This window comes from Leuciscus leuciscus (assembly GCF_965113295.1).
Source record: "Leuciscus leuciscus genome assembly, chromosome: 6".
Classification (NCBI taxonomy): Eukaryota; Metazoa; Chordata; class Actinopteri; order Cypriniformes; family Leuciscidae; genus Leuciscus; species Leuciscus leuciscus.
Window position 1 is genome coordinate 21,897,504 of NC_138730.1, and position 27,055 is coordinate 21,924,558.

The following is a 27,055-nucleotide window of genomic DNA, read 5'->3' on the forward strand; positions in this document are numbered from 1 at the left end:
TAATACATGCACCGATAAATTATTTTATAATAAACAATGCAATATTCCATAAAAACAGTAAGAATTGTAAAATTTGATAGAATTTTTTTTATGTTTTGTCAATGTAGTACAGACAGCGATCGAACAGCTGTTGCTATGGTTACACCACTCAGACAAACATGACTTCTGATTAAACTTTTGTGGTTAATGAAACAGCATTTGAATTTTTCTTTTATATGTAAAAGGAATACATACTTTTGAGATCCACCAACCTTTTGTGTGGGTTTAGGGAGGCAGAACCCACGATCGGCAACACAATTCAAACCCTGGCTTCTGTTCCAACAAGGCTTTTTGACCAGCTTAACCAGCTGACTTCCTTAGTCAACCAAAATTACTTTCCAGTTAACATGCTGGCCAACCAGCTTCATTAGTTTTTCCTAGTGAACAGTATAGCTAGATCAGCACTAGTCTCAGCCTTAGACATCACACCCAAGGACCGTTGGCTGAACGTCTGATGCATATGGCACACTTAACTGGAAACACTTTAGGAGTTTCGAAGTCGTCATCTGATTGGCTGAATTCTACAGGATGCACATAAGTGACACCGGGAGACCTGTCTCGCCATTTTTTAATGGTTCCAATGTTGCAGTAAAGTTGCGCAACGTTCTTGAATTAATAATTTATTAGATGCATGCCAGTCTGTCATCGTAGGGGCATTGACTTTACATTTTCACGCTCCAAAACATGACGCAGAACAAAACGAACTGTGATTGGTTGAACTGTGATTGAAAATTGCGATGTCCAGACCTTCTGCTGTCAGTCTGAAGATCTGGCTTCGCAAGACTAGATCAGCACCTACCTAAAAAAGCATAGATTTGATCATATTCAGATCCATATTTAAATCGATTCCACATTTTTTTCCCATCAATATGAAAAAAAGTGAAAATATATCATGTGAAAGGTCCATCTGGCTCTGCTCATGTATTTGAAGCAGTTCACGAGTTCAGTGAGACAGGATATGGTCATGTTTGATGCCTGCAGATGTGGTGGTTTACCTCCTGCTTTCTAGATTGCCGTCTACTGGTGATTAATTGTCACTGGTTTGTGTAGCTGCCGTTGTTTATCGGCCATCACCTGAATCTTAAAAGCTTCTTGATGGTCTTCACATTTATGGTGGAGATATTTCCCCCAATCATTTTTCAAGCATTGACACTGAACGTTTGCTGTTGTCTAGCCTGTAAACTACAACTTGCAGCATTTATCAGCCTGTTCAATTCCCTCTGCACCTCAGTGCAGTGCTCGCCATTCACCAGCAGGGAGCATAATCAGTCTGCGCTGTTTAGGGGTGATAGATGAGACACATAGACGTGCAGTGTATCTGTAATGAGTCACTGTCTTTGTGTGTGCCTGTGCATCTGTATCTAGAAATACATCACTGTTCACCAAAGGATGTCTTAAATGGACCGTTACATTTGAGTTTAGGGGAAAAATATATTCGCCCAGCGACAATTTATTTTTCCATTTAATGGTACGATAAGATTATTGGCTGGAAAAAAGCGAGCTTTGAACAAAAGCAGTGGCCGTTCATAGAAATTCTGTGATAAACTATTAAAAGAAGTTGAAATAGGCAACCCATTTAACAATCCTCATTAAATAGGCAACAGTGTCTCGCAGTCCAATGTTTTTAGTGCTAATGAGGTATCTCATTGGTTTCTTGTCATATAAATAGACTGCTCTTTTGGCCTTGTGTAATCTCCAAAGACACACAGCATCTGTCTCTATATCATCCTTCCCGCCTCCCTGTTGAGTGTGAAAAGCATGAGAAATCTATCAGCACAGCGTGCAGCGGAGGTCTTCTGATCCTCCTTGACTGAGTTTGAGGGGTTTGGAGGCTTGTCAGCTCACTACCTACACACCGGTCTACAGAGCTGGCATCATATGTCTCTCTCTCTCTCTCTGTGTGTGTCTCCGTCTCATTTCTGTTTTATTCCTCCATCTAGTACCGTTCCAAAACCTAGCGAGCTGCCACACGTATTCTGCCTACATAGGCTGCGGTGTTCTAAAGCTGCATCATACCAACCATCATGAAACCTCATAAGTGACTGATTTGAAATGCTCTGCATATGCAGCGCTGGCTCTCTGCATTGAACTTGACTTCCGACTCCATAAGAGTTTGCTGTTAGCTTGTTGCTAAGCTAACCACATGATACTCTAATAAACATTATAGAGATGCACCAATCGACCGGCCAAGGACCGGAATCGGCCGAATTTTTGCATTATCGGCCCGTACCGGTGTTGTGCCGAATACTGACCCCCGCCAAATTATTACCCCCCTAGTATTGGTAGGTTTAGGATAAGTTGTGGGGGAGGGATTAGGGGTGGGGGTAGGATTAGGCAATCAGGTATTGACTTCTACAAGGGGGGTAATAATTTGGCAGGGAGTCGAAATTCGGCACAACACCTGTTACCGGCCGGTCAGTCTCATGTCTTTCAGATTCCGAGCTGGTCCGTTTTGTTGCCAGCGGCACAGGCAATAATGTCAGCTGCGCGCTCTCGCTCAAAGTGACACACACCCGCCTCTCTCGTCTCATTTGCTTTGATTAAATAGTGCTTGTATTGCACATAATTTTACCAATTCCCACAGGTTTTGCACTCACACCAAAAGCGCGTGCACCACTGATCTATATAAGTGGTGTGCACAAGCCACCTCTCAGTCCTTAAGCAGCTTTTTTATGTCTAAAACAAGCTAAATTATGTCACAATGCCCGTCTTGGTGAGTATTCAGGTAAATACAGTCAGTTTTAGTGCCTAATTATTTAAGAAAGATAACTCAAGTTGTGTAGCAGTATATTAGATCCATGCATATAAACTCTTAAAGTGACAGCAGCCTAATATTCCTGCTGCTGTCTGTCATGACAGCAGCAGGAATTTAGGGTTAGTTCACCCAAAAATGAAATTTCAAGGGTTTACAATTACTCGTTCCAAACCCGTATGAAAAAACTGATGAATAAAGGTGTTATTTTTGTTTGTTTGGAAGATAATGAAAATATCTCCATTTGTGTTTTCGAAGATGAACAAAGGTCTTACGGGTTTGGAACGACATGAGGGTGAGTAATTAATGATAGAAATTAAATTTTTGGTTGAACTTAACCCTTTAATACAAGAAGAAAAGACAAAGAATATCACTCTCTGCTCTTGACTGAATTACTTTTGTAACTAATTGTAAGCATTAATCTGTATTTATTTTTTACAATGAAGAATATCCAGTGTTATTTTACATTTGATTACTTTAATTTCTGTAGTATTTCTTACCTGAATATACTGTATACCCACCTGAAAAACTTAATATCTCCCTTTATTCTATGGCATTCATTTGTGCTGCTGTTTGAAATTTGTCTTATTTTATTATCGTCTTTTTACTTGTTTTTTATGAAAACATTTTGCATTGAAGAAAAGTAGATTTTTGTTTGTATATGCTGTCAATTATAGTTCTTTAAAGGAAAATGGTATCGGCAAAAAATTGGTATCGGCAGGTCACACTTACAAACATTTTTTTTATCGGAATCAGCCAAGAAAAATGCAGTTGGTGCATTTCTATTAAAATACATAGCACACAGAAATAGATCATACATTTTTATTCACACTAAATTATTTTTTTCAACACTTTTACGTATTGAGAAAGGTAGATACAGTGTATTATTTCGCTCACCTTGTCCACCATGTGTTTTTTTGTTTGTTTTTCACTGAGCTTGTCACAGTGCTTTTTGTCATTTGTCTTTTCTGTGAAGGATAAATACGATGTTTTGTCCAAAAAAAGAAGTGATGTTGACTGGGAGCATAAGATGCCTTCCCTTTGGTCAGGATTGTGATTATGATGTTTAAAAATGCTGCCTTTGTAGGTAGTGTTGTTATGCCCACTTATCATAAAATACTTTAAAAATAAATTTACATATAAAAATGGGCTGTTGTGGTTGTGCTTTCTGGGCCTATTTCCAGAATACAATCACATATCTGGGTTTGCTAGTGTTTGACCTGCATATCAATAGGGTATGACGGGTCACTAATAGCAGTTGTCAAATTTCTTCACCTACAGTCTACAAAAAAAATCACTTTCCTCCAGTGTTTCTGTCTGTCCCAGCTCTTTCTTTACCCCAATGATGTGTAAATGCAAAAGAGAGAAATGTATTGATTGATTTAGGTGGTCTGTTTTTTATATATATATATAAGCAGGGTTTGGCACAGTGATGATATTTTTCAAATTGCCTGGTTAGATTTTTAATTTCCCTGACAACATTTTCAGTGGCCTCCGCACATAAAAAGACACACAGTTTTTAGTAATTTACATATGTGGCAGAAATAATATTTATATTTTTCATTGAATGTGGTTTCTCTTAATGACAGCTCTATAAAACAACACTTTATAAACACACTTTTGCTTGAAAATGATGACATACAGTGCAAAATAGTTTGTAATTTTTATGCCTTTATGCTACAATAAATCACATAATGAAATCAGCTTATTTTGAGTTGGCGTATCTTTGGGCTTGTTTTGTCTTGTGAGATCTGGCATCAGAGTCTATATGCCCATACCGAATAGAGTATATAAACACATATACTGCTCTCCCTGGTGTAATTAGACTTTATTGATGACTGAATTTAAAGATGACAGAGGGGGGTAGATTTGCGACAAGCTGTCAGCATCCTGCAGTTTGTTCTTTCTGCAACTTTAGAGCGAAGTCCTACCTCCATAGCTGACATAATCTGTCTATTTCAGTGCTAATTATTTTGGATCTGTGGATGAAAACAGAGAACTGGCAGCAGTCCACCAGCTCGCCCTCGTGGGAAATTGTGAGTACTGCTCGGAGACTGTGTAGAAAATCCCGCACAAGTTGTCATATCAGGCAGAGTGAGGGCAGATACTATTGCCTCTCACCAAACCTCCTACACCTTTCTACTCGCTCTGGGAATATAAATAGATCTTGGATATATAATACATTGGTATATTATGCATGCATTCCACATAAGGATGTCACTTCCACTGCTGGCCTGTGACTCACTTGTCAAAGACACTAAAACCTGTGTGGGGAAGCATGGGCTCTGCATATTTATACGGTTATTCCTCAAACTCCAATTATGTGTCAAAATATGCTGCATCTCAGCACTTCTGTCTGGCGCAGTTTGGAGATAAGCACTGCAGGTTTGCATGTCCAAAATGCATCTTGAATTGCGATAAATTTGGTTCGGCTTATTGCTTTCTCGGTTGTGGATTGTTACGGGGTTTATTTTGAGAGCAAAGACATCTGTTGTGCCACTTCAGAGGACAAATCGGCCTACGTGCCAACTCCCGCACAGAGGAACCGGGCGAAGAGCCACTTAGCAGGTACTGAGGCTGGCGTGGCAGCGACTCTGTCACGTTCACAGAGGTGTCCCATCACCTGCCGTGACCCTTCCCTTTCCGCTGTCTTTCAGATGCGTCTTATCTTCACACACACACAAGCCATTTCCTGTCTGGGTCTCCGCAACCCTGTCCACATATGCAACAGCGCAATTGTTCACACTCTCACGAGTCTGGAAATTTGGGAATTCAGGAAAACAAGCTCTTTTATGAGCAATTGTTCACTTCATTAAAGCATACTGTGAACCTACTGCTGGGTTCAAGTAATTTCTCTGGGTTGTTCATACATCTCTATGTTGTGAACACAGACTGACCTATAAAGAAGAGGAAAAACGGTGGATGTTATAGGTGCCTAATGGATTAGATCACTCAAAAAATAGACAATTCTGTCTACATTTCACGAAACCAAAATAGTCAAAAATGAATGTTTCTGCTTGCTCTTGCAATTACCATAAATGCATCATAAAAGTAGCCCATATGTGACCCTGGATCACAAAACCAGTCTTATGTTGCACGGGTATATTTGTGGCAATAGCCAACAAAACATTGTATGGGTCAAAATTATAGATTTTTCTTTTATGCCAAAAATCATTAGGATATTAAGTAAAGATCATGTTCCATGAAGATATTTTGTAAATTTCCCACCTTAAATATATAAAACATTCATTTTTGTGAATGGATGCGGCACTGTCGCCAATAGAAATGGACAACTTTAAAGGCGATTTTCTCAATATTTAGATTTTTCTGCACCCTCAGATTCCAGATTTTCAAATAGTTGTATCTCAGCCAAATATTGTCCTATCCTAACAAACCATACATCAATGGAAATATTATGTATTCAGCTTTCAGATGATGTATAAATCTCAATAAAAATAAAAAAACCCATAAGACTGGTTTTGTGGTCCAGGGTCACATATGACAAAACCAGTCACATGGGTACATTTTTTGAAATTGAGATTTATACATAATCTGAAAGCTAAATAAATAAGCTTTCCGTTGATTTATGGTTTGTTAGGATAGGGAACATAGAGAACATAGAGAAACATAGAGATAACATAGAGAAAATCCCCTTTAAAGTTGTCCGTTTATGTTCACGATTGTGCTGCATTCACTCACAAAAATAAATGTTTTATATATTTACGGTTGGAAATTTACTAAATATCTTCATGGAACATGATCTTTACTTCATATCATATCCTAATGATTTTTGGCATAAAAGAAAAATCGATAATTTTGACCCCATACAACGTAACAATACGTTGGCTATTGCCACAAATATACCCGTGTGACTTGTGACTGGTTTTGTGATCCAGGGTCACATATATAGGCTGGTGGGCGCAAAGCACGAAACCCACAGCACACTTTCATGTTTTAAGCCTCTTTTCTACTGTATTTTTTTCAAATAAATGCAGCCTTGGTGAGCATTTTTTAAACAAAAAATCGTACAAATTTTGAACGATAGTGTATAGCATACAAACCATTTTTTATGTTTCATTACTTAGAACTACTTGGACAAGATCAAACAGCATATTATTATAAATGTACCTTTTGTGCTCCTCAAAAGAAAGTCTGGAATTACATAAAAATGAGCAAATGATGACAGAATTGTCATTTTCGGGTGAACTATCCCTTTAATGTCTGTCTGCAGTCTGTACGTCACGGTGTAAGAAGTTCCTGATTTCCCGTGTGGGTGAAGACTGGATCTTCCTCATCCTCCTGGGGCTTCTCATGGCATTGGTCAGCTGGGCTATGGACTACACTATTGCCTTCTGCCAGCAAGGTGAGAGAGAGAAAAGAATGAAAAGAAAGTAAATGACAATTTTCTGCTTGACAGGGTTCCATGAAAGTACAGATGGTGTCATTTAATCAGTCAAGTATTGTTTTTTTTCAGTGAGGTATCGTCATCGTGTGCATTCTGGGATGGAAGGTGCATTAATGCCTGAATGAATTGGTGCCAACTCACTGACCTCTTTTTGCAAAAGAATGAGTTTAGTTACAAGGACTGGGGTGTGGCAGTTCAGTCAATTAACAAAAAGGCACATATCAAGGTCGACTTTTTTTTATATTGCAGCATTAGCTAAAGGTGCATGAAGTGAAGGGTCAAGAAATATACAAATATGACAACTAGTACTTTTGACAGACGTTTAAAATTATTTACACTTACATGAAATGATGACCCCAGTGATGGCCTATTTTATTTTACATAGGGTCTGTTTCTCCTCCAAGTCTACACTTTGGTGTTGTGGAGTCTGCGTCAGGAAGAGAACATTGAGGGTGCATAACAAGCACACTTCCAACTCAGAAATTGACGAATGGCAAACAATGAATATTGCAAATCTGCAAGAGCACTAGTACACATCAAGTGCGCCATACAAGACAGGGCCATATAGTAGGTCGCCCACCTTATGGTGGTTGCCTCATGGGTTTTAATTATGGGGGGAAAACACTAGAGGGATTGCTGAGATCATATTCAACTGAAAAAAGATCTCAGTGATCACTCTATCAATGCGCACTTTTGATTTCATCCCTTTTGTTGGGAAAACTAGGTTGCTGCTGGAAGAGGTGTTAGTGAAGTCAGTAGGGGGTGCTCACCCTGAGGTCTGTGTGGGTCCTAACTGTCAAATATACTGTCAAAAAGCACCGCCCTTCGGATGAGACGTTGAACCGAGGTCCTGACTCTCTGTGTTCATTAAAAATTCCAGAATGTCCTTAAAAAAAAAAGAGATGTAACCCCAGCATTCTTGCTAAATTTGCCTAATGGCCTCTGTCCATCATCATGGCTATCTAATCATACCCATAATATATAAACTGATTGGCTTCATCACTCTCTCCTCTCCACCTATAAGCTGGTGTGTGGTGGGCGTTCCGTCGCAATATGGCTGCCGTGTCATCATCCAGGTGGTGGTTGAGGAGATTCCCCCTTCCATGTAAAGTGATTTAAGTGCTGAGAAAAATGCTATATAATTTTAACATATTATTATTATTATTATTATTATTTGAAATATTATTTAGTTTTTGGGCATTTCTTCAATCAAAATAAAATAACCATTGCTTTTTCATCCACACCAGTAGGTGTCGGTATAAATTCCAAAACATCTGTCGAATCGGTCAGGAAAATGAATTGAAATAATTTAACAACAAAATAACAGAGCACATGTAAATGTAGATAGATGTATAGTCTATATTGATATAGTCTATATGTATAATCTTTATAGTCTATTATCAAAGTCGATGCAAACTTTCGGTCAACATACAAAACTCTCAAATGCTAACCTTATATTGAGCAAGCTTGTGAAATTCTTTTAATGGGGAAAGGTCATTACTATCGTTACCTCAAATCCACACGTAGAAATTTGATCGTGGAATATATCAAAATACACTGTGTTTGAAAGAAGGACTATATTGTCCTCTGTTTTTACTGCAGTGCATTTAAGGCAAAGTTTCCAGCCTGCCAAGAAATGAAAATGACAACGAACAAGAGAACGAACAAAACAACACTGAAACTCACCCTTGTTTGGCTGAATGTTAGTTCTTTCAAACCTAAGTAACCAACACCAGAGAACGTGGCCGGGAATAATGGCATGTGTCAGAATCACCTTTAAATAGAAGCCCCTGCTACGCCCCTGCTATGTGCTGGACCATTTAGTGTACGAATTTTAGACCGTTGAGTGCATGTTGAGTGTATGAATTGTCCAATATTCCACACTTTTTGGTTAACTAAGTGCATTATCCAGGTCTTTTTGTAATTTTCTATGTGAACACCCTATTTGTACTAAAAATAGTGTAGAATAGTCCATAAGTATGCAATTTTTGGACCCACATTATGCGTCTACAGAGATGTAATTTTGTGGTGTGTGTCGGTGTCTGCAGCACAGAAGTGGATGTATGGTGGTCTGCACAGTAACATTCTGCTGCAATACCTGGCCTGGGTCACCTATCCAGTAGTTCTCATCACCTTCTCTGCCGGCTTCACACAGATACTGGCGCCACAGGCAGTGGGTGAGAGACGCACACACTGACCCATGCTCACGTTATCAACTTAAGCCAAATGGCCTTTACGTGTTCCCAGATCTCTTTGTAACCCCTTTCCTCTTTTCTTCCTCTAGGCTCTGGGATCCCAGAGATGAAGACCATTCTCCGAGGTGTTGTGCTGAAAGAGTACCTCACTTTCAAAACCTTCGTTGCCAAAGTGATTGGCTTAACTTGTGCCCTTGGAAGTGGCATGCCTCTGGGCAAAGAGGTGCGTGAGAGGGGATACTTGATCCTAGATAAGCCTTCTAATGCTAAAATACTGTGATCACATCTGTTATTTATATCTCCTCTTGCATCCTCTAGGGACCATTTGTTCATGTTGCCAGTCTGTGTGCTGCTCTGTTGAGCAAATTCATGGCCTTGTTTGGAGGAATCTACATGGTAAGAGGCTTTTTAGTGATGCTGTCTCGTGTCAATAACTTTATGACATTTCAAATTTTGGTAACACTTTATAATAACCTGCATTAAGAACATTAACAAACATTATTACAACATATTATGCTTTACATAAAATCATTTGTAATCAAGTAATTAGAAATTTCATATACAGTGGTCAACACACAACACTTTTGTACACCGTCACATTAAAAAAATGTAAATTTCATTGCATTAGATAACAAATTTGCTCCAACGTTTTGTGCTTTTGTGCACATTTTCAGACTTCCCCTCTTCTCAGTGATAAAAAAGGAAAGGAGCCTATTTGACTTTACTTTAACTTATTGATCTATAAACATAATGATTGTTAAAGACCTCTTAATGAAACGTCCTATTAATAATGACCTATTAATGAGAGATATTATAAAGCGTTACCAATGACTTGTGTTTGTATTATCACTTTACATGTCACTGCACTTGAAACGTCATGGCCTTGTTCTTCTAGTCTCATCTGCGTGTATCATACAAACAAGCAGCTGAGGGTTCTCTAGGGTTTTTTGCTAGGCTGTGATTAGTCAGAGTGCATAAGGTATCGGTTCTCTTGGGAATTGCAACCACAGTAAATGGAACTGTTTGTAAATCGTGCTAAAAATGAGTCAAACGGCCTTTGTGCGATTCCATATCAACGCTCTGGACTTTGCCCACAAAGTAAACTGAGAAATCACAGCATGCTGGGGAATGGATCAATAACATGTTGTTAGCGCAGAGTGAATCTGACAGAAAATCGGAGGCCATAAACATTCTGACATATTTAACTGTTCCTCTGTAATTTAATGCGCTTTAATTGGGCAAATGTCAATGGCATGTTTACACAGTCAGTCAGGCAGGGGGATCTGGGTTAACGGGCCGTGCCGATAATTATTTGTCTGACGCTTTATACCTGTGGGTGTCACTTTTGATAGTGGGATATGAATGATGAGCTCCAATTAGGGCCTGGGTAAAAAAAAAGAAGTCTAGTACCAATATAAAGGGGATCATTTTTCTAGATAGAAAGATAGATAATGTCACGGCCAGCTCATTTTTGACCATCACACAAAGAGGATCACACGCACAAACAAACTGTTTGGATTGTAAGGTTGTTTATTTATACAGAAACGATTTATTTCAAAAGTAGCATAAAGTCTAGGGGGTTAAACAATAAAGGAAAAAATAATCCATTTGTGTGACAAATATCGGTGAGTATTAAACAAAAGGAAAAGAAGCAAGTTAGAGCAAATTACTTCTCTGGAAAACCTCAGTACTTCTTTCTCCAGAGGAAGTACTGTTGAGAAGGACACCACAAACTTTTATACCCTGCATCCCAATGTCCATACTATCCATCCTAAATAGTATGTGAGATTAAAATAAATGTGTCCCAAAGCAGTATGTTGAAAAGAGTATGTCAAAAGTTCCCGGATGTTCTATTCACAGTAGATTTTCGAAGTGTGGATCGGTGCACACTCTAAAGGCTAATATTGCCCACAACCCATTGCGCTTTGGAGGAGGAACTACAAACACGAGTAAAAAATGTAAAAAAAAATATGGCGGATATGCGTGAAATGTGGAGGATTTTAACTGTGTCAAGATGACTGACAGGCCAATTTACTGTGACAGGACGCGACAGAGAGCAACCATTAAAGACGCATATGAGGTGATAGTATGTCCCAAAGCTTGTGTACTCTTTTGCAACACACTCAAAAGTATCTACTTTTTCTTCACAAAAAGAGTACATACTTTTGGAGCGTAGTATTAATAGGTGAATTGAGAAACAGCAATACTTTCCAGCCACAAATCAATCAATTAATGAAGTCTCTCGCCAGTCACATTTCAACACCATACTGCCCCCAGGAGGCAGAGTGTGGAAGATAGATAGATAGATAGATAGACAGACAGACAGACAGACAGACAGACAGACAGACAGAGAGATAGATAGATAGATAGATAGATAGATAGATAGATAGATAGATAGATAGATAGACAGACAGACAGACAGACAGACAGACAGACAGACAGACAGACAGATAGATAGATAGATAGATAGATAGATAGATAGATAGATAGATAGATAGATAGATAGATAGATAGATAGATAGATAGATGGGTAGGTCAAACATAGTCAACACACTATAGTTCTTATTACAATAAATGTGAAATAAATTTCAATTATTTTTTTATAGATACAGACATGAAACAAGTAAACAACACTGTAAGTACTTAAAGTATTGATAGCCTTTCAACAAGTTCAGATATTCACATGTATATGTGTTATTTTGATTTACTGCTGAAGGAAGAGCCCTTTGAGGGAAACAAGGTAAGATGCAAGGTATTATTATGTTTGGGTGTGTCCATGTGATCAGATTGATTAAAAGTGTTAAAATAAATGAAAAAGCCAATTTTATTTTCTTCTCCCATTTTGTGAATTTTTATTTCTCAAGTTTACCATTTTTCCATTGCAATCTAGAGTCCACTGGACTTCATCCTCCCTGGCCGTAGCAAAAACCGTTCCCAAAGATAGCGTATAGTGAATGAAAGAGCAGTGTTTGTCCATTTTTTAATTGTGTTCATAGCAATACCTTGTTCCGCATGTCGTTGCCATGTATCCGTCAGTGTAATTACCCTGTTTCTTGGCTGCCTGCAAAATGCCACCGCGACAGTCGTTTGAAACAGGATTTGCATGTATTGGGTTTTCTCGTTAATCTGACAGAATGAGCTGAGAAACACAGAGATGCTGTCAGCCGCCTGTGCCGTGGGGGTGGGCTGTTGCTTTGCGGCCCCTATTGGAGGTAAGACCAGACACATTGTGATCATAGCTGGCCACTGGAGATAACGCCATATCACATCCACGACAGTAACGTTTCCCTGTATACCTCCAGCTTTGAGCAAAGTTGTTTGTTGACGATCTGCTGTGTTGTGGCAGGAGTGCTGTTTAGTATTGAGGTCACATCTACGTTCTTTGCCGTGAGGAACTACTGGAGAGGATTCTTCGCTGCAACCTTCAGTGCCTTTATCTTCAGGGTGCTGGCAGTGTGGAATAACGATGAGGGTGAGGGAGGAACCCGTTATGATAGCCAACACTGTCAGATGATTCATTCGCCATACATTTCTAACTGTCAATCTCTCTTCGCCATATTGCAGAGACGATCACAGCTCTCTTTAAAACACGCTTTCGTCTGGACTTTCCCTTTGACCTACAAGAGCTTCCAGCTTTTGCTGTGCTCGGGTTTGTGTCTCACCTTTCTACCATAAACTAATTATTTGAATTATGGAAGTAAGATTTTATGCAAACTAACTTCCTTGTCAAGGAACATTTGTGTTAAAATGTCTAAGCTCATTAGCACTGTTTATATGCAAAGCTTATGCTTTCAAACACTGTGTTCAGTTCACATGTCTAATCTTTAAATCCAACTAGTTTGTGAAACTTAGTTCTTGGCTGTAAAATAGAAATGTGCAATGGTCATAGTTTTTCTTAATGTTTTTCTCAGAATTGCCAGTGGTTTTGGAGGGGCGTTGTTTGTGTACCTGAACAGGATCATAGTGGAGTCTATGAGAAAACAGAAAACCATCAACAAGTTTTTGCTAAAAAAGTTAGTTTTTAGTGCTTTTTTTACAATGTTAACAGCAATTCTTATTGTACCATGTATTTTAGTTAGGAACTAGCTCAGAATTTTTTTTATTTCATTGTTAAAGAATGTTACAAATTAAATATATTTTCTGTTTTCAATGCTGGATTAATAATGAAACTTTTTAAAATTATTAATGTTATATTAAATAGTCAAATGTTTATTTATTATATTCAAATAGTCATTTTTCTCTCTCATGTTTGGCTTCCCATAGAAGACTAGTGTATCCGGCAGTGGTCACTCTTCTGATCTCTACACTCACCTTTCCTCCAGGGTTTGGACAGTTCATGGCAGGCCAGGTCTGATGTTTCAGATGTATTGTGTGTCTCATCAAAATGGTTTCCTTCTCTATACCATTCTTTTTTCCTATACAACCAAACTTTTTCAGTCTTTCACGTGTGCTTCATGCTGAGATTAATTTGTTCCGGATCAGTAATCATGCATTCAGTAACAAACTGCATTGCCTCCTCATTTAGCTTACTCAACATGAGTCTCTAGTGGCACTGTTTGACAACCTGACCTGGTACAAGCAAGGTGTTGCAGAGGAGTTTGCGTACTCAAGTCACGTACCTCAGGCCTGGAAGCACCCACAAGTCAATGTGTTCATCACACTCCTCCTTTTCATTGTCATGAAGGTGGGTCTCACCATGTTTTGTAAATTAGAAAGACCATGAATGTTAACAGCAATGGGCAATATGTGAATGTAACATGTTATTATACAGCTGTTATTTGATTGGCTTCATTCTCGTTGCAAAAATAAATAAAATATCTGGTCATATTGAAATGTCAGTTACTCAATATACTTCTTGTTATTGAACTGTCTTGTATAAAAAAGTTGCTGTCATGTTGTGCTGAAAATCATCACAGGCTGCAAGTAAATCACAGCCGTTCTGATTTTCAGTACAGCATCACAATTGCGTGTGTGATGGTGCTTTATTAAATTATTAAAGGGTGTCTTTGTTTATGTGTGTGACCTTGTGGCTCTTGAATGTTTCTCTTCAGTTCTGGATGTCAGCTGTGGCCACAACAATGCCTGTGCCTTGTGGGGCTTTCATGCCGGTTTTCCTCATTGGTATGTGATTTAAAGTGTGCGTGTGTTGTTTTTAAAAGTCAGCACTGTGGGAAACGTTTTTTTTGTTTGTTTGTTTGTTTTCATTTCAAGCTATTATTGTGGTCTACCAGTCAAAAGTTTGATTTGATTACAATTTTTTAAATGTTTTGAAATAAGACTCTTTCATGCTTACCAAGCTTGCATTTATTTAATCGAAAATACAATAAAGCAATAATATTTAACTGTTTATTTTAATATATTTTAAAATGGAATTTATTTCTGTGATGTCAAAGCTGAATTTTCAGCATATTTACATCTTTCAGAAATCATTTTAATATGCTATAATTCAATTCTAACATAAGAGACTTATTTCAAAAATCGTAATTATTCCAAACTTTTGTCCGGCAGTGTATGAGCGAGCACGTTACTTTGAACGTTATTTTGCTCTTGTTTTCATACCAGCCATCATATTTTAGTTTGTCCTTAATGGTTGTTTTCCTTTTCCCGCAATCATGTTCTCCATTTCCATCCCTCATCACTGTCTGAGTCACTAAAGCCTGTGTGTGTAAACTCGTGAAATCACTGCAGCTTTATTCTGGAATCAATGTGTGTGGCCTCATGTAAGTATCCGTCAACCAGGTGTTACAAATTTGACGTTTTTTTGTCAGCACCAAAATGTCATCAAAACAAAAATGTGAATTCTGTGTATCACATAGGGGCTGCATTCGGTCGACTGGTCGGCGAGAGTATGGCCGCTGTCTTCCCCGAAGGGATACACGCCGACAACACTGTATATCCCATAGTTCCCGGCGGATACGCAGTTGTTGGTGAGAGTAACCATTGTGCATGCCTTCACGCGGATGTCCATTTGTTTTCTTTCAAAAGCCATCAGTTTCAACCCGTCGTGGCTATATCTTATTCACACACGTAATTGAACCTGCAGGGTGTTGTATGCAAGAGTCATACATTTTTCATTAACCCACACAAACCAACAGCCAAATTAGATATTGCCTTTGGAAATGGCTTCAGCGGTAGCGCTGCATTGTGCAGCGGAGCAGAAAGCTTGTCAGGAGCACAATAGGAAATCAGATGGCTTGAGGCGGGTGACTGCTACTGTAATTTGATGCTGGACGAAATGGTGATTCCCACAGGGGCGGCGGCTCTTTCTGGCGCAGTCACTCACACCGTGTCCACCGCCGTCATTGTGTTCGAGCTGACCGGTCAAATCTCGCACATCCTGCCCGTGATGATCGCTGTGATATTGGCCAATGCCGTGGCTCAGAGTCTACAGCCTTCCCTCTATGATTCCATCATCCGGATCCAGAAACTTCCCTACCTGCCAGAGCTGGGCTGGGGACAGGAGTGAGGGCTATTACGTTCCTTCCACAAATTATCACTCTCATATTATTCCCCTGGCATTTTGAATGCTCACTCCCATCTTGTTTTTTTTGCCTGTAGAAAGTATAATATCCGCGTGGAGGACATAATGGTGAGAGACGTGCGGTATATCACGCTCTCCTCCTCTTACCGGGACCTGCAGGAAGCTCTCGTAACAGGCCAGCTTAAAACCCTGGCCCTGGTGGAGTCCAAAGGTGAGACATGCATAAAATACCTAAATATTGTTAGTCCACCTTCTGCACATCCTTCTTACCACTATCACAATCTCACATTGGGAATTTTTAGACTGACTTTTAGGCAGTCTTTATCCCAAAGTGTCTTTTTTCCCCATTTTTCTCAATATGGAAGAGCAATTCTGCTGAAATGTCTCTGCAATATCTGTTTTTGATTGCTGAATCATTTTTGCCAAGAAATGAGGTTTTCATCAAAATGGGTTTTCAATGGCTGATACCAATATCCACAGAGCAAAGCTAGGAGTAGGCCTTAATCTAGAATAGTTAATCATGGCTTAAAAAATGTCTTTCTCAAACACAGATTAAGGACAGATTACTAACACTTGGACTATGAAGTTTTGAACTGAAAAATAAAAAAGATTAATTTAAAACCAACTGTGCTAATCTGAATTAGCATGACCAAGGTTGCCTAGAAAACATGGAACGAACCAAGAAAAGCTTATATGGAACTGAGAAGCAAATCCAAGGGAAACAATGACAACAGAAAAAAGACTGCAATCAAAAAAAATTACTGAACAAGAGAAAACTCTTTTAAAGCAAATAGCAAAGAAAAATTGAACACATCACTTGTGGAATCTACGAAGCCCCTAAAGGGTCATGGTAATGGAAAAATGTCAATGCTTTTACATTCTCTCGCAAATGCTTTGCGTTCCCCGATAAACTTTTTAAACTTTCCGAGCAGGATTCGAACCAGGGTCTCCAGCATGGAAGACAGACTCGCTAACAAGGACGCTAGACTCCAGCGTCAGTCACTAGTGCAACTCTTGAGGCCAGGGAAGTGAAGTTTACACACACAGCTCTTACTAGCTTGCCCAAAAAATTTTTTTTTAAATTAAGCTGCACTGTTTTAAACATTTATAATAATACTGGAGTATGATTTGAGATTATCCAAAGAGCACCTTGAGCCACAATAGAAGAGCATCTGATCATCTGGGCAAAGAGTCACATGATCATTTGATTAGTGACTCAGAAATAGTGCAGAATCTGAAATATTTCTTATTCATTTAAGCTTTTATTTGTTTCACGTTTTTCAATATCGTAAAAAATGATGTATATTTTAAGGTTTACGTTTAGATTTTCAATGTGTAAAATTATATATATATATATATTGGTCTACAACTAGAAGTGTACAGTTGTAGATGCCTGGGAAGAAAATGGGCCTCTGGATGAATATGACAAAACGGTTTATTAGGTGTTTGCATGATGCTTAAAAACTGCTCCAAAGAAAGGAACACAAAAGGAGAAGTTCTGAAGAAGTAAATAAGTGTTTAAAAATTAGGCTGTAAATACTTTTTGATGTTTGATTTCAGTACAGTTTCCTTTTCAGCCATTTTCTTGAAGTTCCCAAATGAAAGCTCACAGTTGGAAATGTTATCCCACAATTCCACCTCGTTCCCTGTGACAGACACATTCTTTACCTTCTCCATCTCCTTTCCCGCCTTTTGCTATCCCCCATTCCTCCAGCTATCCCGCTGTGTCTCTCTCACTTCTCTCTTTCTCTCTCTTTCCCTCTCTACTGTCTCCCTTGCCCGTGTCCCCACCTGGCTCCAGAGTCCATGATCCTGCTGGGTTCTATAGAGCGCTCCCAGCTACAGTCGCTGCTCTCGCTGCAGCTCAGCCGAACTCGCAGGCTGGACTACTTGAGAGAACGTGCTCAGGACAACGGCACCCATGTGCCCAGCTTCCCCCAAGACTCTCCCCCCAAGACTGGGCATGCCGTACGTTTCCTGGTATGAACCTCAGAGAGAAAATGCTAGTGTTAATTACAAGAAAGGAATCTGAAGCAGCAACTAACATTAGATTAGATTACATTTTTCCCCATATAATTTTACATGATCATTTTAGAGATATAGACATATATTTAAACAGAATTGTAAAAACAACACCAGGTTATAGGATTAGTTCAACCATTATTGTTATTATTTACTCGCCCACATGATTTTCTGAGCCTGAATGCTATTTTTCTGTGCAGCTAAATCATTTTTAGATTGCACTAGGTTTAACGTTATTGATGGCAAAAACCATTAAGGGTGCACTGCTATTAACATTATGGTCAATAACAATAAGATGATAATTTTTATATTATGGCCAATAAATTCTTATTAAGATCTGTGCTATTTATTCTATCTATACTATATTAGTCAAAAAAAAAAAAGTAAACCCCTAAAAAAAGTGTTTTATTAAATTAATCATTTTAAATGCTACAAGTGAATTTAAGCATTATAATATACAATTTGAACAATTTTTATTTTCTATTTATTTAATTATTTTAAATTTTCTTGTGATTAAGTATAATTTAAATTATTAATATTATTTTTTTAATTTTTTTTATAGATTAACTTTAAGTGAGCATACAGCAAATGTGGTTTAAATGTAAAAATAAGGGAAATGATTACAATTAATAATGGAATTTTCGACCTATATCGATAAATCAAAAAATCTAACCGATATGGTACGGATTGATCCTGTGCTTCAAAAAGCGGTTCTCACTTGGTAAGTGAATACTGTTATTGAGAATGTGGGAGAATTTAGATGATTTGTGGAGAATATGATTGTTATTGATGCTCAGTCTGTTTAGTATGGCTTTAGAAGACTCAAAATGCACTGTATGAATCTCATGGTCTCCATTAATGGCTCTTTTTTATTGTATTTTTAGTGTTTAGTGGTCACAATGAGTTACTGGTAACTATAAAGAAAACAGCATAATAGGCTTGGAACGACACAGGGAGCGTAATAAATAATTTTCAATTCCGAGTGAAGTATTTCTTTAATTATGTTCAATGTTAGTATGCCATTGTTTTTGGAGTCTGCGATTCCCAGCTTGTCTGTATTTCTCAAGAAGAACAAAGGATTGTCAGATCACCATCAGGTGTTTTTTTTTTCTTCATGCTTTCTGTTTTATCCTAAAGAATTCCTTCCCGACAAGCTGTCATCTCTGTGCACGGTAATACATCTGGGAGTACGTGGAGTCTGTTTTAGTAATCAACCTTACTGATAAATCTATCTAATAGACAGTTTTTTTTTTTCAGATCTCCACTGAAGAGTCTTCATACAGCCCCACGCTGACTAACTCCCAGATCCCCCTCAAGTCTGCTCTGAAGACGGTGTCTGCAATCAGCAACACAGAGTCACTGAACAGTGTGTATATAACACTTACTCACACATTTCAACTCCTACTCATGTATGTCGTGTTGCGAACTGTCTGCGACCCCCTGGTACGCACCAATCTTGTGCTAATCTAATCACTCTTCTTCTGCAGGTTCTCCAAATCTCTCCTCTGGGGAACCTGTGAAGGAGCTAATAGAGGTATGATGGCTCTCTAGGGGGATTGTGGGTGATACGCAGCACTTATGTAGCTGTAGATTTTACAGGTGGCCAGAAGTTGAATATGGGACGACAGAGCATCTGGTTTGCCTTTTTTTTTTTTTTTTATGTTTCAATGTTTGTCTTAGTCTTTGGCTTTGTTCAGACAGGCTGTATTCTGTTTTGTTGTCTGTTTGATTTTTTTTATTTATTCAAAACTCAAATATGTTAATTCAAATCAGATTTTTTTTTATTTCATCCTGAATTTACTGTTATACACCCCTTTCTGCCTTTCTCTTTGGAGGACCGATGGCTCTAACAGTGTCCCTTGATAATAGTCAATGTTGAAGGTGCTCCTGTTGAGGGAGCCTTGCGTTAGATTTGCATTAACGCTTTATGCTCCTCCCTTTTCTATCTGTTATGTCTGGAAGAGCAATGCTGGCCCCAAGGCTCCTAAGAGGAGCAGGAGGCCCAAGCGTGTGAAGATACCCATGGTGGTAAGAACGCTGTCGCAGGGACTCGTTCCCCTCGCCCACAAACACGCATCATCAGGGGTGGCAGTGGCACAGCCAATAGGGCCTTGGCATCTCAGAGGCCTTATTGCGTTCTGCCTGTGTGCTGTATTGATACACTCCTCCAGCTTAGTACTTCCCCTCTAGGGAACGGGGAACAAGCTGACTCACGAGATGAATCATGCCATTTTATGAAGCATATATTTGTCTCTCACGGGATGAGTGCGTTTGTGTGACGCATGGTTTGGTTTTGAGGTTCAGATTCAGAACGGGCCCAGGAGCCCCGTATGCCCGTAAACCAATGGAGGGACGTCAGGGGATGTTGTAATTGGACCCGTTTCTTTTGAACAAAGCTTCACAAAGTTGAATCAAGTCCAATTTTCAACTGGAGCCTTAAACTCTCCAATCAAATTAAGAACCTTTCGAAAAGCTATTCCCTGTCTTAGTTCTTTATTGCCTTCGTAATGGCATCCAATCTACCTCACCCTCCCCTGGGCTGCTTTTAATGTATTGCTTAAGCTTGCTGATGTTTAGTAAAGCTTGAGCCGCTTCGGTAGATTACATTAGTATGTGTAGCTTGTCTTGTGAACTGAATGAAATGCATGAAGTTTGTGAGGACAAGAACATATGAAAGGGACATTTGTGCGTTTCTGTGTCTAATTCTCCACTTGATGTTTTCAGGATACACCTGATGTGGAAGATGACATGTCAACAGCAGAGGTATAAATACTGTAGTTACCCTTAATTATTTTGTAATTGTATCATGATTTTTGAGGTTTTGAGGTTTTTTTTCTCCATTTCATTGTAACTAAGGTGTGTTCTAGAATATACAGTGGGGTCCAACAGTCTGATTCTGGCATTCAAAATATTATTTAAACTTGGAAATGAATCATTTATAATGTTGAAATATGCAAAACAATGAAGGTTCTGCTCTATTTCTAGGTCTATAATCAAATAAGTCAATATGTGACTGATCATGTGACTCTCTGTACAGACAGTCAGATATATTTGCTTTCATATTTTTTGCTTCTCTCTTATGCCTTCCATGGTGACATGCAACAAGTAGTCAGTTAAAAATAATCTTTCAACCAAAAAAAAAGTCAGTCAATAAGAAAAATAAATATTTGATGTTTAATATACAGTTATGTGGAGCAGGATTTTAGTCCATTGAGATTTCACTGTGAGCGGGGCCACAGAAATAGACACCAAATCACTGCCAAATTGTAATGTTGCTTATTCTAGTACATGGAAGAGACTTTTTTATATTTAACTGTGTTGCTCCTGGTTTGGACAATGTGTAATAAAGCTAATTTTTTAGCTCCTTTAAAAAAAAAACATTCTGTCATGGAACACAGGAACACAAAAGGAGAAGTTCTGAAGAATGTTCACACGGTTCTCTTCCATACAATTGTAGTTTTTATGAGGAACAGACTGAAATTTAAGATATTATTCACTGAAAAGCTGACCTTGAAAATCACCCTTGAAAGCTGTGGTCACCTCTCGTTGTCATTGTATGAAAATGAGCATAAAAGTGAACATTCTCAAATCAAATTATAATATAAAACCTATAAAAAATTATAAAGATGATTCCCCTTGTCAGTTTAAATTATATGCGATTAATTAATCTTTTTTTCTTCAGATAACAGAGTGGGAGGAGCAACAGTTGGATGAGGCTGTTAATTTCAACAACTGTAAAATAGACCCCGCCCCCTTTCAGCTGGTGGAACGGACATCTTTGCATAAGGTAAAATCTGCATCTGCTGTATCTGCCAATAGGATTTTTCCTTTTGGCTTTTGGATTATTGAAGAAAATGGCTTTGAGACCAGCAAAAGTTTGATTATATTTATCATGATAATCTTTTATGAATTTTGAAGCCTAAATACAATAGGCTAAGAAGTAAAAAGCTATAAATGAACTACACAACGGTCGCATAACTTAAAAATCAATTAAGCTTTTGACTCTTGCCAAGTCTGAAAGTTTGCAAGGATATAATTATGAACACAACAAAGCTGTAAAAGCAACTAGTGAGTAGATGAGTTTTCCTGCTCTAAATGATGACTTCAATGTCCCAGACAACCTCTGTAGTCTCATTTAGCCAATGCTTCACCACAAATAAAAGCTTTAAAAAAATCATAAGGTGGTTATTGGTTTATTTTAGTGTCTTAGAATAAAACGTGAAAATACCTTGAGCTGGTGTTAACCACAGATATTCATTTCAGGCATTTAACCAAAAACCCATTGAATTAAACCCATTGACTTGAGGACGGTGGAATCGAAAGCTGCTAAAATGCCAACTTGTTTCTGGGTTTTGACCTACCCTGCAGTGCTCTCTTATTCGGCCTTTAACACGTTTATCCAAAAAAACTACCAAAAAAAGAAGTGCAAATTATTTGTACAATATTTTCCAAATGTTCTGAAGCCACACAAGGAATATAACACGCAAGTCACATGAAAAACTAACTGGCCGGTTTTATCATCACAGTTGCCTGAACATCAGTCCTTTTCTCTGTCCCTTTGTGCATTACAGACACACACCATTTTCTCACTTCTTGGCCTGGATCATGCCTATGTCACCAGCACCGGACGTCTAGTAGGCGTCGTCTCTTTGAAGGAGGTGCGTGATTGTATAGCTCTTCTTTATATCCTGTAAAAATGCTTACATTTACAAAAAAAAAATGGTTTCTGTCTGCAGCTGCGAAAGGCCATCGAAGGCTCTGTAACTGTGACTGGAGTGAAAGTCCGTCCCCCGTTGGCCAGCTTTCGTGACAGTGGCAACAGCAGCAGCGTCTCGGAGGTCACAGAGCTCCACAAGTTCTGGAGTCGTCACAAGAGCCTGTCATTGCCACGGGAACCCAACCTCCCAGACCTGGAAGACCAAACGGAGCAGCCGTCTGAGGCCAGCCTTGTGAATGAGACGGAGTGCACAGAGCTGTCCAGTCAGAACAGCCCATCACACACAGACCAATCAGAGCTGCCCTACACCGATGCTACGCCCCAAGAGGAGCAGCTACCGCAGCTCCCCTGTGACTGTACCCTCCCGATAGAGGACGGAGACTTGGAGGCGGCCGGCGAGCAGTGCCCAGCTCCCAATGAGGAAGCGGTGAAAGAGGGAGACCCCTTGCCGTCAGCCGGTCAGCCGGAATGACAGCTGCTTGCGGTTGGTAACACACGCTCCATTTACACCATAAGCGGGATTGTGAAGTCAGGTTGAGGAGAACCTGGAGGGAGTCTTTAAGCAGTGAAGCACACTCTCTGCTCCGTACCAATCAAACCAACCCCAATCGCTGGTCCTGCCTTCACACGAAACACGCCGTGTGTGTTTGTATGTGTGGGATGCCATAGATGCGCGCTGCAGTTTGAGTGCCGTGTGGCTTTGGATATGTTCGGGACTCATGAGCGATTGTCTGTTCGTACGCGTGTGTTCGTCATCATTTTGCGTGTTTGTTCGTTTATGGCGTCGTGGGACATTTCTGTTTGTGTCTGTGAGTTGATTTAATTTGGTGAGATTAATTTAAATCAGTTTATGTTTGATGATGTCACGCTTTTTTTGTGCGTGCGGGTTTTCATCATAAGCCTGTTTGTACGTTGATTTGTGGCTTCACGCCGCATTTGTCTGTGTGTGTTTTTTGGTTTTTTCCTTCTTTGCGCAAGCACAGTGTGCGTAAGAAAAGGCGAGTGTGTGTGCAAGAGTGACTCAGCTGCACCTAGCCAACGCACCCATCTGGTGCCGACACTTTAAATCCAAATAAAATTGTCTCCGAGAGCCAAACTACAATTTTGCTCTAAATATAGCCCTTAATAACCCACACTGCAAGGAAACACGGAGGGAGAGAGTGGGGGAAAAGAAAGGGAGCGGGTGGGCAAGAGAGGACACAGAAGACACGGAGAGAACAAGAACATGATGCAAAATGAGAGAAAGAAAGAAAGAAAGAACAAACGAACACCGGAAAGAGAGTCGTGGAAAGGCAGGAGAACGATGGGAGAGTGGGGTAAAACTGTGATGCTTTTTACTTAGTTTGTCAGCTAGGCAAGAAGAAACAAGTAATCAGGCAAATGAATATGCCTGATTATATTTCAGAATACATACAGTAGGGGCACAGAAATATGACTTCTCATGAAAAATGGTCCATTGGCACAACTTACCCCACATTAGGGGTAAGAGGTGTCATGATAAGGGGTAAGTTGAACCATTAGGGAACGTTTGAACTATATTCATTATATTTAGAAAATTGTATATAATTTCATTCAAATTTTTATTTTGCTGCATGGGATTCACATTTTCATATATAACTACAAAAAAATGTGTATTTGCATGTAGTGGAACAATATTCAGAATTTTATCATACTATTTGTTTTTTCATGCTTTGGATGCAAAACTCATCCTCAGTATTAGCCACTGTCGCCTTTTACCATGAAGCACCTGACACACTTTACCCCAAAGCTAAAATTTTGGAGGAAACAAAATCTTTATAGTAAAATAAAAAAAAACATTATTCATGACATGATTTAATAATTCATTCCATCTTTTGTTTTTATACATTCGCAATTCATCAAAATGTGTGACAGTACTGTGCATTAGTCTAGGGCATGTTAGGATTTTCACCCAAAAAAATAAATAAAAACTATTTTAAGCCAGTTATTTAGATCTTTTGCTAGGAAATATCAGTTCGGTTTACATTTCTAAACATTCTATTTGCCATTAATTGTAATAATCCAGTGAGATTTGTGTATGCACAAGCAGTCTGACAACAGCCGGTATGATCTGATCTCACCATCATTGAGTCTGTCTGTGATGAAGAAATAGAAAAAAACTGAGGTAGGTTTCTTGGAGATGTTGCCACATTTTTTCTGGATTTAGTCTGGGTTTTTTTCTTTTCTTCATGTAATCACAGACAAACTCGATGATGGTGAGATCAGATCTCCGTGTGGAGCACCGGCTGTTGTCAGACTCCTTGTGCATACAAAAATCTCACTGGATTATTACAATTAATGGCTAAATGAATGTTTAGAAATGTAAACTGATATTTCCTACTGACACACTACAGCAAAATATAAAAATAACTGCCTTAAAACCATGGGGTTTTGGGGGGTGAAAATACTAACGTGCCTAAGACTTGCACAGTACTATATATTTTTGCTTTGACGTCAACATTTTACCTGCCATGTGGGAAATTTACTTTAACATGCAAAAAAGTGTTTAACACAGCTTGTGTATAACATGCAGCTGTACACCTTTTCAAAATAGATGGTTATTTGACGAAAATTTTTCAGTTTGCTATATTAAATGGGGCGGCACATCTTACGCCACTCTCCCATACAAACCCAACAGTGATTCACAGTCTCACAGTGGAGTTTCCAACCAGGGTAGTTTTGAAGCACATTGTAATTATCATTCAGACAAAACACTGAGTTTTCCATACTGACAGCACACGGTTTGGATAGTGTTGCCTGTAATTACGAGTAATGATATCCCACGATATGTAGGCACGCACGTTAAGCATGCACAAATCTGCATCAGGACCAGTTTGCAGCATAGCTACCTGGCCATTTAAAATGTATTAAAGCATCTTCCCTAAAAGCTCGAAATACCCTGAGAGACTCAGAGCCTCTTAAATTCTTAATTATATGCATGTACCCCGACGCAATCAGTTGCATGCTCACACTCGCATAAACAATACGATTTGTATTGCTTTCCAGCCAGCTTAAATACAGCCATTTAAAAAGACTGCATACGCCTGTTTCAACTATGTTTCTTCATCAGGTTTACTTACAAGGCCTTTTGCTTTTTCAAATCCAGAGCGCAATACTTTTTTTGCACGTGCTCACAAGGTGTAACACGTCGCAGACTACGACATCAGTGTAGATTGAATGATAACGTTTTCAACTGTGTTAGAACTGCAAGAATCAGCCTTTGTATAAATACCATTGCAGGGAGTTTGTAGGCCAAGTGTGCAGATCTCATCCAGTAATGTTCAAATTTGAATCATCAAAGTATTAAAATGTAAATCATTACAATGATGGATATTCTGTGTACCTGCAATCGCGTTTGTTTTATAGCCTATATATATCTATATGTGTGTGTGAAGCTACATTTGATTTTGAGCTGTCAACTGTGCAATATTATTAGAATTACTGCTTGCCGAATCGAGTTATTTTACTAAACACTGGCTCTGTTTCTACAGTGCATATTATTTTGAAACTGTTTGCACATCATGAATGGGACATGTACTGAAACAAGTCCGAGAGGGAGTTCATATTTTTAATGCCTTTAAATTTCGCTTTCACAACCTGCAAAGTGTTTACTGGACCTCAGCGGTGGACTTTTCACTAGTTTCAGCCTGAGAATGATGTTTTATTGTTCTGTTTGCATCCAAACTGTGGCTGAACGACGCTATGCAGTATATGGTCAAGAACAGCACAACTACCCCAGACACAGCCTATAAGCAGAGCTCAACAGAGAATGAGTTTATTTTTATTTTTTTCTTGTGCGCTGCAGAAATGGGAGGCTACGGGTTTGATTTAAACGGATCAAGGAGAGTGGACCAAAACCATAACCATGACACTGACTTCCTGACACAGCCTTTTCTCATTCTCTCAGAAACGCCTGCTATGGGTTCTGCCATCCGCAAGAGCAGAATGTTTTCCTCGCCATTCATCCGGCTGCACCAATCAGCTGTTTTATTAACGAATCCTGTTGTGGGACAGGAATAACTTAAGCTAATTATGATCTAGATATGTTGTGTCACGTTCTGTCTCTGTTTGCCTCTTGTGCAGTTTAGGTCAAGCCCACGATGTGTAAAGTGTCTGCTAATATGCCGCACATTCAGTGTAGAGTTAAGCAATAAGTAGTAGGCCTATGCTCCCATATCCGTAAATGGTTTTTATAAATCGTTTGCTTGTACAGAACACAGGGTAAAGCGGTATGTAAATGAACTCTACTCACATACCCTGTACATATAGAGATAAGCATACTGAATCAGCTGTTACCATTATTTTTCAGAAAACATGGAATTGTTTTGTACATCAATAAATATTTCAACTTTAAAGCTTTGTTTTATGCTTCTCATTTGTGTGAGAAATACTTTGTTGTTTGGTTAAGCTGGATTTTATATATATA

General features: G+C 38.9%; 1 protein-coding gene across 2 annotated transcripts in view; it reads left to right on the forward strand.

Moving 5' to 3' along the window:
* clcn2a (chloride channel, voltage-sensitive 2a) overlaps positions 1-26,984 on the forward strand; it is a 43,052-nt gene extending 16,068 nt beyond the window's left edge. The window contains exons 3-25 of one of the 2 annotated variants that reach the window (XM_082172164.1): positions 7,023-7,154; positions 9,245-9,373; positions 9,481-9,614; positions 9,710-9,785; positions 12,100-12,131; positions 12,525-12,603; positions 12,738-12,863; positions 12,956-13,040; positions 13,303-13,404; positions 13,655-13,739; positions 13,917-14,075; positions 14,443-14,512; positions 15,208-15,318; positions 15,643-15,853; positions 15,950-16,083; positions 17,587-17,852; positions 19,152-19,260; positions 19,382-19,428; positions 19,857-19,922; positions 20,619-20,657; positions 21,577-21,681; positions 22,466-22,552; positions 22,631-26,984. In XM_082172164.1, coding sequence (XP_082028290.1) covers positions 7,023-7,154; positions 9,245-9,373; positions 9,481-9,614; positions 9,710-9,785; positions 12,100-12,131; positions 12,525-12,603; positions 12,738-12,863; positions 12,956-13,040; positions 13,303-13,404; positions 13,655-13,739; positions 13,917-14,075; positions 14,443-14,512; positions 15,208-15,318; positions 15,643-15,853; positions 15,950-16,083; positions 17,587-17,852; positions 19,152-19,260; positions 19,382-19,428; positions 19,857-19,922; positions 20,619-20,657; positions 21,577-21,681; positions 22,466-22,552; positions 22,631-23,083 — 2,837 coding nt within the window. In that variant the 3' untranslated portion in view covers positions 23,084-26,984. The remainder of the gene's footprint in view (positions 1-7,022; positions 7,155-9,244; positions 9,374-9,480; positions 9,615-9,709; positions 9,786-12,099; positions 12,132-12,524; positions 12,604-12,737; positions 12,864-12,955; positions 13,041-13,302; positions 13,405-13,654; positions 13,740-13,916; positions 14,076-14,442; positions 14,513-15,207; positions 15,319-15,642; positions 15,854-15,949; positions 16,084-17,586; positions 17,853-19,151; positions 19,261-19,381; positions 19,429-19,856; positions 19,923-20,618; positions 20,658-21,576; positions 21,682-22,465; positions 22,553-22,630) is intronic. The other variant, XM_082172165.1, reaches the window with a different exon arrangement.
* The last annotated feature ends 71 nt before the right edge of the window (positions 26,985-27,055 follow it).